The sequence below is a fragment of the Doryrhamphus excisus genome, linkage group LG2 (genome assembly GCF_037039965.1).
Source record: "Doryrhamphus excisus strain RoL-2023G ecotype Guam linkage group LG2, RoL_Dexc_Guam_v1.1, whole genome shotgun sequence".
NCBI classification, from domain to species: Eukaryota; Metazoa; Chordata; class Actinopteri; order Syngnathiformes; family Syngnathidae; genus Doryrhamphus; species Doryrhamphus excisus.
In genome coordinates this window covers 12,577,379-12,592,430 of record NC_136358.1, presented here as the reverse complement: position 1 = coordinate 12,592,430, position 15,052 = coordinate 12,577,379, and the positions used below count along the sequence as shown (strand labels likewise).

Sequence of the window (15,052 nt, the reverse complement as noted above, 5' to 3'; positions counted from 1 at the left end):
GTCAAAAGTGGTTCTCACAAAAGACATACATATGAGCGTGCACACACACACATACACAAACACACACTGAAAAACTCTTGACCTTGAGCACCCTGCTAAAGTTTACTCTGGCTGCAGCCAACCTTCCCCCTGTGCACACACAACTATATGAATGAGACTTCACATGGGTGAGGTGTGGAAAAATCCAGCGCTGAAAATGAGGTGTGCCTTTGTGCCCCTCGTCTAATCTCAGACTTAAAAAAAACCCCACACACAAATAAGACCCAAGGTGCTTTATGATAAATGGCCAGTGGCGAGAAAACAGAACATGGGAATTATTGGGGACGGGAAGTAGGAGGGCAGAGAAAAGGGAGGGTTAGTTGCAGAGGAAAAGTGTCACACTGACGTATGATTTATAATGAAGCAGCCACAGAAAAGGACCCGAAACTATCCAATCCATCACTATGATAGTATCGCCCTGGGCTGTGTGCCCATCAGCTACTCCACTAAACTACTGGTGGACTTGCATTGCCGACTGGACAAACTCCCACCCTGTAGGTGGCAGTAGATTCAAATGCAAATGATGCAAGCATTTTGAATGGGATACAAGAAAGTGGCGACAGACTAAGACGTTATGTTAAGAAATCATTTAATTTAAGAACTTATCGCCTGAACTGCAAATCAAGTAGTTCTGGCAGAGCTTGAATGAAGCAGAATGTACTCCATGGTGCTGCAGATTGCTGTGGTAGCCATTTTGGGTCAGGGTGTTCTAAAATGTCTTACTAGCAGTGTGTAACTGTAAAACATTTTTTAACTTTTAATAACTTTTTTTTAAATTTTTTAACTTTAATAATGATTTGGAGTGCTTGTGAAAGTGGAAAGGAAAACATGGGTATACTTGTTAGTAAATGACCACATGGTCATTTACTAACAAGTATATTGCACAACACAGCAGCAGCAGAACCAATGTTGTAATGGCCGTAAGGAGCTGATAAGTTTATTGTAATCAACAGTATGGCAAGTGTAACATGCATAGGTTTCATGACAACATTTTAAAGCATAGATGCTGTCATCTTGTGGAATTTATAAAAAAAAAACACATCGGGAGGGTGCCTACAGCCACAGATTTAATGTCAATATTTTTTGACCTGCCGCTCATTTAAAAATTTGGTGGTTATTTGCTTTTGCAGACCACATACCTGGCTTTTCGTTGTTTTTTTATTCACCGTACCTCTATCTGTGGGGTCTGCTGGGTCACAGAACTACTTGGCCACGATGCAAACAGACTGGAAAGGCAGAAAGGCTGAAGCAGTAGGTCCTGTAGTAGGTTCTCCTGCTTCCGGCGATGCAGTCAACAACACTGTACAACAAACTGTTATTTTAGGTAGTAATTGCCCTTTTGATGGTAGATTACTACCACATTTTTTACTGCTATTGATACAGCAATTGTTTTTCCTTATCCCAGAAAAACATTAAACCTCCTTTGTGCCTTTATTGGGTCACACCTCTGACAGATGGTTGAGCATAGTGAGAACAAATGAGAGTCGATGAAGGTCAGGAGAGACAGGCAATGAGATACACGAGGTGAGAGCAGATGTGTTAGTAAATGAGTCAAGGTGTCCTGAGCTGACACTGATCGAATATCGGTCTGCACCTAAAATCGTCGATACCTCCAGACCCCATTACTAAAACTTCTTTCCAGCAACAGCCCTTCCATTCAGCATGCAGAACCCATATCAATGACACAACACACCTGATGCATCAAAATGTAAACAGGTCCTCACACCGACTGTTGCTGACTGTAGGTATGACTGTACTCCGAGTAATAGCCTCAAGGAAGTAACGCAAATACGTATGTATGATCTGTGCTGATATTGCATCAATATCGGACTAAATTGAAGACTGAAGTGAAAAAGTGGTATCAGGACACCCCTTTGAACAAGCATCCTACCTGGGAGGGGTTGTAGAGCTCCTGAAGTGCGTTGCGGGACCCTTTCCTACAGCAGCCTTCCACCACAAAGGGGTTCCTTCGCATGACTGCAAAACACAGAGGAGAAACAGCACTTGAAAAATACTCAGCGGTTTTCCAATGTTGACAGGTTATCATTGATAACGCCATTATATGGATGGTCCTTGTCTTTGTACGAGCGGGAGATGAATTTTAAATAAAACCACCGGAATCTGATGAAATTCAGTAGGCGTGTCTACTACAAGTAGAGGCACCAAAAAGTCTCAAGAACCCTTGCTGTAAAACAAACAGGACGTGTGTAATTTTGGTGTGTAATGTTCAGGGATCCTTCGAAAGCTAACTCGCCCTAGACGATTTGTCTAATTGCTACCGAATTTGAACCACGCATACTAGACAGATGGGCGTGGCAGAACTGTGAAACTTTTTATGTTTCTGTCAATGTTTGCGGGAGGAGAAGCTTGACCAGACCTCTTGGGTGTGATGGCGGTCCCACCCTGAAGAGATTAATTCATTCATTTTCTACCGCTTATCCTCATGAGTGTCACAGGGGTGCTGGAGCCTATCCCAGCTGTCTTCGGGAGAGAGGTGGGGTACTCCCTGGACTGGTCACCAGCCAATCACAAGGCACATATAGACAAACAACCATTCACACTCACATTCATACCTATGGACAATTTGGAGTCGCCAATTAACCTAGCATGTTTTTGAAATGTGTACCCAGAAAAAACCCACGCATGCACAGGGAGAACATGCAAACTTCACACAGAGATGGCCGAGGGTGGAATTGAAGTTGGGTCTCCTAGCTGGCCCGCGTGCTAACCACTCTTCCACCGTGCAGCCTGTTATTTCATATATAATAATATATTATGTGTAAAAATAAAGGGACTATGGATACCAATACTGCTATTTGTGGTATCGTGCATCACCAGTTTTTGCCACGGTGCAGCCCTGAAGAGATTCAGTCATCAAAAAATGTGTATAAATGGCTCAATGTCATAGTAGGACCTTTAAAACTGACTTCTAAAGAACTAAATTTGAGAAGTTAAAAAACGAATCTCCCCCCAGGGGTATCAACAGAAGCTTTCACCTTTGCTGCTGAGTGGCATCAGAATGCAAGCAGTACAAAGCCACGCAGTTCATTTGGCTGGATGTGATACACAGCAGAAGCCCTCCATCCCTACTAAAAAGCCCTATCCTATTACTCTTGGTGGAAAAACACTGACGAATGACGCAGAAGGAAAAGAAACTAATCCACTAATGAGAGTCCAAATTAGACTTTTTTTTAACATGCCTCATGTTCATGGATGAGCATATGTCGCTTCCATCAAGACACCTGAATCATTTCTGGATAGATTTACATTCATGCACATGTCTGTTGGTTAACCTCACTTGATGGTGTTATGCTAAAAAATCGAAATTCTTTTTCCTTGGATTTGTGGACGGGTCAGCGAAAAGGCACTCAGGGAGAACATGCAGCCTTGAGGGAAACCCACACTTCATTACAAGGTTGAATTATATATCTAGATGATGTTTACCACTCTATTAAACCCTTCTACAGTAAATGTTGCTCGGCTATCTCAAAATCGCACCCAACAATGTTCGCCCTGTCATGAATAACGTGAATCTCATGTTCAGGGTTCCATGCTAATTGTAAAATTGGACATGCTGGCTGGCATGAAAAAAAGCAATTAAAGTAGGACATGATTTAAATTCCAATGCACATCTGCTGCGTCGCTGATAGAATCCATATTTGTTCATTCCATGCACCTGCTTGTGCGTTCAACTGTCAATTTACAAATCTGTTCACTGCAAACATTCAAATCTGTCTCTGTCTTCAAGCCAGTACCCACTCGCTACCGGCGGGAGAGATGATGTCTCCTGTGAATGTCATGGCATTCTATTTGTGCTGCGGTGATTCAAATTGGAAGAATGCAACGAGGTAAGATAACCGCAACTGCTGTAACGGGACCGCACACCGTGACCTTTAAAACGCCACGGGGAGCAAAGCGGGGTGCTGTATGAAAACAATCTGCTCGTGTGAGTGATTGCGGCATGTGATGTGGCATGTGGTTACATGGCTACGGTTGACACTTATCTGTTAGCACCTGCAAGTCGGCTGTTAATGATGATGGATGTCAACATAAATCAAGATGAAGGTGAGTAACAACACATTCAACCGTGCAAGACTTTTCAAGGGCTCTGTTTGCAGTATCACTGTCTACTTGATGCAGGTAAATGTGAGTTTGTGTAAGTTGTGTAATAGTACAACATCAGCAAAAGAATCCCTAACTGTTTGATGCAATCCGTTGACATTGTGTGACTGGAAGAAAAGCAGCAGGGAATGTCATTTTTGATCGTAGCTACATTGGTTATCTTGCTAAATCAGATCAGATAGAAAAAGTGACAAGCAAATGTGGCATGGGAAATGATTTTTGACCTGATTTTTGACCCATTTTGGTCGCCAGCCAATAGCAGGGCACCTATAAACAAACAATCACTCACATACGCCAATTAATTAAAGTCGCCAATTAACCGAACTTGCATGTTTTTGCACATGTGGGAAGAGAACCCACACATGCACAGGGAGAACATGCAAACTGCACACACAGATGCTCAAACCCAGATCTTGGCCAACTTGATAACCACGAGGCTACCGTGCAGCCAATAATATAATGGACTGATTTTATATTGTGCATTTTTACACACACTGGTGGTAGAGTATTGGTATCTGAGTGATGGAAACATGGCTGCCGATTCATGCCCGTACGGCCTCTCCGACCCCTACCAGACATTCATACACCAGTATGGGCACCGGTTTTAATGCAGTATTGTAATCATCAGTATGCTGCCCACTCAACTCACATGGACGTTTACAGTGGGTTTAACCTATTTCTTAAACACCACTGGAGACAACAGGACAAAAGAGCGTGCGTGTATACACACATATACAAGCTTTCAGGTACATGACCACTCACTAAAAAAAAAGACAAAGGAGCTGTTTAATCCACCTTTGGGGCAAATAGTACTTCTGTTCTCATGGACGTCTGTTTTGTGCAGAAGTGTGCGATGAGTAAACCCTTTAAAAGAACCCTTCCCCACTGTGTCGCTCTTCCTCCTCCCTCCTCCTCCTACCCCCCCTCTGGCGTGATGCTGATGGTGTTTTTGGCAGCCCAAACACCAGCTGCCCACTGCACACCCTAGAGCTAACAGACCAGGAGTCAATGCAGAAACCTCAGCTGGGATGGTCATGTGCCGCTCCAATCCCCTTTGCCTTTCACTGTCATCATGCTGCTGAAATTTCTGGAAAACCTTTCCATTTTGCATTTATTAGCCCTTTTAAAACAGAAGCCGGACAGCTTCCAGCTCTGATCACAAGCTCAGTGACCTATAGTAAAAATTAATCACAGCTTTCTATTTAGGGGCATGGCCACCATGGAGGTCAGCTTTAGCCAGACTTGATAATAAAACCTTAACTACTTGTCTGTCTTAGCTTTAAAGGGAAAGGACAAAGCAGTGGCATCCCATCATAAGCACTAGCCAGTGTTGGATGTGCCAATAAACCAGCACTGAAAATGCCATAAATCATGAGGAACAATGAAGGTAACTAATGATTGTAGATGATGACAATTTATCATACTGGACATCCTACAAATGTTCCTACCGTGATCCTGGTGAGGACAAGCAGTCTAGAAAATGGTGGTGGAAGTGTGTGCTTCATTTATCCATCCATCCATTTTTTATTTTTTAACCTATCCCAGCTGTACACCCTGGACTGTGTGCCAGCCAATCGCAGCTCATACTGTTATGAAATTATCACATTCATGCTTTACATTAAAATCGGCATGATTGTAGATTAATGGCTAACTATAGCAATGCAAATCTCAACTGTATTATCCATCCATGCATTTTCTATGCTGCTTATCCTCACTAGAGTATGCTGGAGCCTATCCCGAGTGACTTTGGGGTAAAAGGTGGGGTACACCCTGGACTGGTCGCCAGCCAATCACAGGGCACATATAGACAAACAACCATTCACACTCACATTCATACCAATGGTAAATTTGGAGTCACCAATTAATTACGTAATTAAACATGTTTTTGGAATGTGGGAGGAAACCGGAGTACCCGGAGAAAAGCCACACAAACACAGAGAGAACATGCAAACTCCACACAGAGATGCCCAAGCAGAGAATCAAACCCAGATGTTTCCAATCTCCTGACTGTGTAGCCTACTCAAGTGTATTATTTCCATGGAATTACACTACGACATCTTGACAACTTGGCTATGACATTTTGTAATTAAGGTTGACATATTTAGTAGTTGGTGTATGGTGATTGAGGAAACCTTAAAAGGAAACCTTAAAAAAAACAAAACAAAAAAAGGCCCATCACATGCACTTTGCCGGTAATCACACACAACATCTGCTGTCATCCATCAGCAAAGGATTATGGGCCGCTGGAGGAAGATTAATCTGAGCCGCACACACATCAAGTGACACACACAAAAGTGACAGGACACTTCTTGTGTGGGCCCCAAGTGCTGCAACGTCACTAGGATCTAAATGCACAAGTGCCTAGAATCAGAGATACAGGTGATGAGGGATGTTGGTACAACTCCATTTGACAAAGCACCCCAACAACTCAGTGAAAGTGATTTGAGCGTGTGTGTGTTTATGAAAAAGCAATCAAGTCTGTAGTGAAGATTGGCTGTGTATGTCTGTTCCTGGGTTGCATTGTAATCCCCTTAATGATGATTACGAACACAGCGATAATACACAAGCAATTTGGGCTTCAGCACTTCTTACCTGAGGCACACAGCGAGGGTGAGACATAATCAGTTATCACTTGGAACTGCTTTAGATGTATCCTGATATCCTGACGTAGTTATTTACTAAATCCACTAGCCGGCCGTGACTGCATTTGAAGTATGATGAGTGGTCAGCATCTAGTTGCATTCGCTTTAGAATGGAGGTTGTGCTACTCATGCATGTTACAACTGCAGTACTGGTCTTTGCAAAGACCTCATCAGCACTATTAATGCTGACTTAGCATTGGTTCTGTTGCTGTGTTGTCCAATATCCTTGTTTTTTTTTCTAACACCCAGCCAGTGACTTCCTTTTACGGGCCTGCCCGGGTATAAGTTGAACATGTTGAGTGGGACCAATCACAGTGGAGTGGGCCATGAGTGGACTAAATTAATGCACCGTTTTGGAAATCCAAGGAAATACGTCTGGAATAGGTGCAGATTCTGGAAGATATAAAAAACTTTATGTGCGGGTTATTGCATGGAGCTGCTTTATAGAAGTCCACAACTCAATACAAAGAGCCGAAAATGAGCATAATAGGCCCCCTTTAAGTTAATATGCCAAATTTCAGAAAATAACAGCTTCCGATTAACACCACATCTTCTATAACTACAGAATTTATGGGGCGTAATACCAAGATACAGTAAAGTCTCGTTATATCAATATTCTCGGAAAAAATATCGATATAACCGGACTATCGATATATCAGATCCTGCATTAAAAGTGGCCGATAAATGGGGGATCTTTGATATGGCATGTAAATTTCTCCTTGAGTTCATGGACTGCGTATCTAGCATGCTTTTGTACTGTAGTGAAGTGAAAAATAAACTTATGCATTAAATAAAAACGTCTTTACACTTTTTAATGACTATTTCTTTTCTAAAATTCAACCAATACAAAATCCTCACGCTTCAGCAGACAAAACCATAAACATTGTTGCAAAAAATGATTGCATTCATATACATAACACAATTCAGTTAAAGTCAGATGGGTCACATTTTTTTTCAACATTTATTATTTTCATAATGCACTCTTGCAATAGTGACTCTGAGTAAATATTCAATAATGCACTCGACATTGTTCTATACTACACACGAGAGAAACCACGAACGCCAGCATGTACATATGAAAAACAGTGATTATTGCAAGAGATAAAAAGATATCTGAATACAACACAATTAAATACATGTATGGAAAACAAAAACAAGAATATTCAACACATCTGAAAACACTAAGTCTATTCACTGAATCTTCCCTCTAAATTATACAAATATTTACTCCTTTACTTCAAAAGATTGTTTAATACTTACCTCATATTAATTACCTGTAATCCTCTAATTACCGTCCGTCGGTGGAGAAGCCGAAACGGTGTTTGCCGAAAATCAAACAATACGCCGTTTACAGATTTCGCTAATGGTGGTATTGAAATCCTTAAGCAAATATTGATTCAGCTTTAAGCTGCTTTTGTATCGATATAAGCAGACCAAATTGGCTGGCGGGAGATGAAAAGGGCATCGTAGTAACCGGATTATCGTAATAACCGGGTATTGTACTAACCGGAACTAATTATATCATAAAAGACTAGAAATTTGCCGGGAAATGAAAATAGTATCGTAATAAGCAGTACTATCGATATAACCGATAGATATAACGAGACTTTACTGTATGTCAATTTTGTGGCTTTACGTAAATAAATATAACTACATTTCCATCTACAGTCAATACGAAACATCAATTAATGGTCTCTGAATTCCTCTTTGTCATTTTGTAGTCTTTGTAATAATGTTATAACATTAAGATAATAGATTAAAATTATAAGTATATTACTTATTTGGCTATGAACATGGCCGCCAAAAAATGGACCTAAATTTTAGGTCAACACTATTCTTACTTAATGTAGGATATTTTAAATTTTATTAACTGTCACTGTAAGTGTGTAAAAATAAAACGTAAAAGCAATGACATACAGTACTTAACGGAAAACTGTGCTTTGCAAATTCATTCACAATTCTTTATGTGAGACATGAACACACTCCTGTTTCAGCTAAAAATGTACGCAATAGGAAGTGCCTATTGCACCTACAAAGCCTTTAAAAAACTGCATTTAAATAACTTCACTTCCATGTTACCCAAGCTACCGCCAGCGAGAGCAGACATTGTAAGAGACTGTTTCATGATGGTTTTATTTTGTCAATAGAACAATTAGCACTCGTGCATTAGCACTACATGCTAACGCTATGACAATATGTTTAGTGTTTCATGACAGCTGGACCTTCCTAGCACCCAGCAACATTATTCTCGGCCTGGGGGGTGTAAAAGTAAAACCTACCATGATAGCACCTACCAGTCTGCCATGATTAGTGGTAGCAAAAAAAGTAGCAGTGTTTGCCATGAGTGCTGTGAAATCAATACCCCCCAGGAGTTCCGCTAATGCTGAAAATGACCAAAATACGGCAAATTACTGAATATGACATGTAATCATCAATGTACATGTAACTATATGGTCACAGCATGTATATAAACCCATAAAACGTTTTAATAAAGGGCTTTATAGGTGGAATAAGTGAATCCCATTACATTGCATTATTAGCTGCCCTGTGGTAGCAGTTTCATATTTAGAATGTGACGTGTTCATGTGTCACATAAAGTGCATTTTCCCTTTAAGTCTTAATAGTGGGTGTGAAAAAACCAACTTCAATAACAAGTTGTAACTTCAGGGGCATTCATCCTCAGAAGTATAAAAAAAACAGTACCTCTTGCAGTTGAAGGGACTCAAGTGTGACAAACTTTTCAGGGCATTTGAACACATCAGACTCGCCAAGCGAGCCAGTTTAAAAAGAGGTGAGTGAGATCAAGTAGAGTCAGCAAGCAGGGAGATAAGTTTCACTTACATAGACAGACTCTGCCCCACGCCGCTGCGGGCTTTCATTCATTTAACATGAGCCGAATTCCATTATTGATGCACTGCTCTTTTTTGCACGCTGGTAATTAGAGGTTATCACTTGGTTTGTCTGGTATCAGGCCAGGTATCATGCCCCCAAGTGTCAGTATCTGCTGATTCTAGCACGCGGGGGCATGATACTGGGCCTGATACCAGACAAACCATGTAATAATCTTATTATCACATACTATTTAATCATGAGCTTATTATCACATACTTTCGTTTTTCCATCATGTAACATGCCAGAGTTGAATTTTGATTCGAGAGAATCAGGCTCGTATTCATTCCCATTTTCTTTTCTGATTGATAAAATAATGTAGCGACCCTGACGTGTTCATGTTGACATGTTGTGCTCTTGAGTGTCTGACTGTTCCGCGTGACTGTGAATGCCCCAGGGGTGGGGGCGTGTCGTGTTGAGGAAGCACTGTTGCATTGCTGGCGGTGGTTGCAATGGCGTGGTTACGGCTGGCAGTAGCCAGTATTGTTGTGTAATAAAAGCTTGTTAGCGATCACAGTCGTGTCCTTTCCATAGCGTCGGCAATGACAATACAATAAACATAGACACGTATTTGTCTAACTCAGGCGGGGGAATACTTTCTACCAGTCTTCGTTCGTTCTTGCAGTTGCAGTCGCCCTTGGTTTTCCGACTTGTATTTGCATTTTTAGTTTTTTCGATCATTTCAAGAGTGTCCTCCTCATTAATGGTGATAAAACGTTCCATTTCTAATATTCTGTTTGCTATTTTCCCTATTTGTCTTTCGCCGGGAGTGTAAACCGCTGACATGTTGACACAGCACAGACGGCAGCAAAACAAACGCTCGTGCGCGCTGTTCTCTGATTGGTTGTTTCATGGGCATGATACAAGAGCAGCGCGCTCTGAGTGGACAGCTACAGGGGCTGATACTGACATGGTTAAACTCTATAGCAGGGGTGCTCACACTTTTTCAGCATGCGAGCTACTTTTAAAATGACCGAGTCAAAATGATCTACCCACTACAAAAATGCAAAACATCTATTTATTTTCAAATGTATTGTATTGTATTTGTACGTAAAATGTATGTTGATGTACCTTACATAACCAAATGAGCCAATATTGCAAAACACACATAATTAACTATTAACATTTTTTGTAATTACCTGAGTTTACTTTGATGACTTGCACTGAATTGAATCAGCCAGGGATGCATAGTCCGGACAGTAGCTGCTGATAGCCAGGTTAGCCAGGCAAACGCACTTCGAAAAAGACATTGTGAAAAAAAAAAGTCCACCTCCCATTCCGTATGGAAGTGATATGTTTTTGCCTTTTTACTTGGTCCAGCTACTTCACTCATTTTAGTGACCATAAACTTTAGCGAGGGCTTAAAATCTGACGCAATTCGCCGACTAGCTCAGCACTTTGCATCGTTGTTTACGCATGAGCGGTGACCTAAAGGTCAAAATTCAGTTGTCATCTGACTGGTTGTCCTGTATGTCAATCAAGTAACGGGGATGGATGATAGGCTGACATCGTAAGTTCTGCTGCACTTAGAGACGTTGTTTGATTTGATTGGTCACCCGAAGGGCAACATTCAGTTGTCATTTCAATGGCTGCCCTGTATATCAATCAAGTGACGGCATTGATGCTAGGATGATATTTTTTTAATGTCACGCCACGATCGACCAGCGATCGACCAGTACCACCTCCGCGATCGACCGGTAGATCGCGATCGACTTAATGAGCACCCCTGCTCTATAGTTTATCAGTATCACTGCCCTGGGCTTTGACACAGTATAATTTCGGTCTTTTCCCGTGTCATTCATGGGCGGTTTCTAGGGTACAGGGTCAATTAACACTGTAGTATGTGATAATACTGTATGTACGGCATGCACAGACCACCTGGGCTGCATCCTGACAATCAGCAATATAAATGATCATTTAACTCATGCTTCATTCTGAGGTGTGTTGGGGGTGATTTCACAGCTAATTTAATGCTCTTGATAAACATAAACATAATGAATACGCTCATTACAGTGATGATCATGCTGAAGAATTACTTGAAACAGCAAATGGCTTAATGATGATAATACTAATCACTCTGTATTGTTTTAGGATTATTAATAATAATATCTGGGTGTAAGTCAGCACCTTTCCACATCAAAACTGCCGAGCCAATTTATTAAAGGCATCATCGTATTTTAGCAGCTGTTTTTACTCAAAGTGAGTAAGTACTTTACATCTGTTTTTGTTATTTTTAATGATTTTTAATACCTTCGTCTAGTCTTGTTAGTGATATCACTACCACATTTCCCAGGACTCCAAAGCCTGCTCTGACTCGTTGAGTCATAACCTGCAGTCAACACGTGGCAAGAGGGTCATGGCATACACCGGCCGCATCATTTGGTACACATAATGCACTACAAGGGCTGGGTGGAATAGTCCGTCTTAAAAACCGTAATAGAGGTCAGTTTTGGTTGACAGGTATTGAAGGTCCCACATTAAAGTACTTTTCAACAATTTTGAACGAGTCTCTGAGGTCCTGTAGTAGTGAACCATATACACCGTAATGGTACGATGGAAGAAAATGCCATTTATCACATACAACAATGTAATATTGGATGAGTGGTTAGCACACAGGCCTCACAGCTAGGAGACCCAAGTTCAATTCCACCCTCGGCCATCTCTGTGTGGCGTTTGCATGTTCTCTGGGGACTCCAGCATCCTCCCACATTCCAAAAATATTTAAAAACGGTTAATTAGTGACTCCAAATTGTCCATAGGTATGAATGTGAGTGTGAATGGTTGTTTGTCTATATGTGCCCTGTGATTGGCTGGCCACCAGTCCAGGGTGTACCCCGCCTCTCGCCTGAAGACAGCTGGGATAGGCTCCAGCACGACCGCGACCCTCGTGAGGATAAGCGGTAGAAAATGAATGAATGAATGAGTATTAAGGAGTGGGACAAGAGGACACAAATGTTATCAACACGAGTAGGGATGTCCGATATTGGCTTTTTGGGGGGGGACCAAAAAACTATTTTATCCAACGCTCAATTTCCGATACAGATATGTGTAACATGACATGTTCGGTTTTCATGATGAGGAAAAAATCTGATCTCGATATCAACCAATATCGCATTTTTATGCTGATATCGGGCCGATAATTATCAAACATCACTAAACAATAGCATAGCTAGCTAGGTGAGCCTGTTTGAGCTGTATTGTTAGCACTTGGTGCAGCCACATTTTAACAAGTTTGGTTAGATTATTCGCTGAAGAAAAACAAAATGATCAGCCTTAGTGTTCCCACATCTGCAGCTGATTGACTGACTGATAGCTGGGGTGGGCAAACTATGACCCGGGGGCCATATCCGGCATGCCAAGCATTTGAATTTGCCAGTTGGTTCCAGACTACTACCTCACCCATGGTACAAAACACAACAAATATGTGACACACAACCTAACCCAGTTGACTGTCTGGGAAGGAGAAAAAAAGGAAGGACGTTTGCATGCTCTTTAATAGTTCATATCATACAGTGCATCCGGAAAGTATTCACAGCGCTTCACTTTTTCTACATTTTGTCATGTTACAGCCTCATTCCAAACTGTATTAAATTCATCTCTTACCTCAAAATTCTACACAAAATACTCATTATGACAATGTGAAAAAAGGTTTTTTTGACATGTTTTGAATTTATTAAAAATAGAAAACAAAAAAATCACATTTACATAAGTATTCACAGCCTTTGCCATGAAGCTCAAAATTGAGCTCAGGTCATCCTTGAGATCTTTCTACAGCTTAATTGGAGTCCACCTGCAGTAAATTCAGTTGATTGGACATGATTTGGAAATATAATAACTGTCTATATAAGGTCCCACAGTTGACTGTGCATGTCAGAGCACAAACACCAAGCATGAAGTCAAAAGAACTGTCTGTAGACCTGCGAGACAGGATTGTCTTGAGGCACAAATCTGGGGAAGGATACAGAAAAATTTCTGCTGCTTTGAAGGTCCCAATGAGCACAGTGGCCTCCATTATTCGTAAATGGAAGACGTTTGGAACCACCAGGACTCTTCCTAGAACTGGCCGGCCTTCTAAACTGAGCGATCGGGGAAGAAGGGCCTTAGTCAGGGAGGTGACCAAGGCCCCGATGGTCAGAGCTCCAGCGTTCCTCTGTGGAGAGAGGAGATCCTTCCAGAAGGACAACCATCTCTGCAGCAATCCACCAATCAGGCCTGTATGGTAGAGTGGCCAGACGAAAGCCACTCCTTAGTAAAAGGAACATGGCAGCCCGTCTGGAATTTGCCAAAAAGCACCTGAATGACTCTCAGACCATGAGAAACAAAATTCTCTGGTCTGATGAGACAAAGATTGAACTCTTTGGTGTGAATGCCAGGCGCCATGTTTGGAGGAAACCAGGCACTGCTCATCACCAGGCCAATACCATCCCGACAGTGAAGCATGGTGGTGGCAGCATCATGCTGTGGGGATGTTTTTCAGCAGCAGGAACTGGCAGACTAGTCAGGATAGAAGGAAAATGAATGCAGCAATATATAGAGATATCCTGGATGAAAACCTGCTCCAGAGCGCTCTTGACCTCAGTAGACTGGTCATGTACCTTGACCATATAGACAGTAGACATTAGCACACAGCCAAGATCTCAAAAGATTGGCTTCAGAACCACTCCGTGAATGTCCTGGAGTGGCCCAGCCAGAGTCTAGACTTGAATCCGATCGAACTTCTCTGGAGAGATCTGAAAATGGCTGTGCACAAACGTCTCCCATCCAACCTGATAGAGCTTGAGACTTATTGCAAAGAAGAATGGGCAAAACTGCCTAAAGATAGGTGTGCTAAACTTGTGGGATCATATTCAAAAAGACTTGAGGCTGTAATTGCTGCCAAAGGTGGATCAACAAAGTATTAAGCAAAGTGTCACGGTACGGCATGTCTGTGTTGCGGTGCGACCCCAGGATGCAGAGAGCAGGACCAATAGAGGGTAAATAATATTTATTTTAGCTATAATAGCGGCAGCAGAAAAAGGCAACTCAGGTAGCAGTAGGACAAACGACAATGATCCCACAAAGGGAGAAGTGCACACCTGAACTAAATAGAGTACAAATTAGGGACAGGTGTGGTGACCATGGCAACTAAGGCAGCCGGGGCAAAAGAGGAAGTCCAATACAAAAAGAGTTCAAAACGGAAACCAAAAGCCCAAGAAGGTAACTCAAACCCAAACTGTCACTTGGGAACCCACACAGGGCGTGACAGTACACCCCCCTCAAGGACGGATCCCAGATGTCCAAAACAGTTCTCAGTCAGAGGGATGGGTGGTGGGGGGACCGGAGGTGGGTCGCCGACGGGACCCTTCTGGGGGCCGGCCGGG

General features: G+C 42.0%; 1 protein-coding gene across 2 annotated transcripts in view; it reads right to left on the bottom strand.

Moving 5' to 3' along the window:
- chst11 (carbohydrate (chondroitin 4) sulfotransferase 11) overlaps positions 1-15,052 on the bottom strand; it is a 68,925-nt gene that overhangs the window by 19,864 nt on the left and 34,009 nt on the right. For both annotated transcript variants that reach the window (XM_058078078.2, XM_058078077.2), the window contains exon 2: positions 1,931-2,016. In XM_058078078.2, coding sequence (XP_057934061.2) covers positions 1,931-2,016 — 86 coding nt within the window. The remainder of the gene's footprint in view (positions 1-1,930; positions 2,017-15,052) is intronic.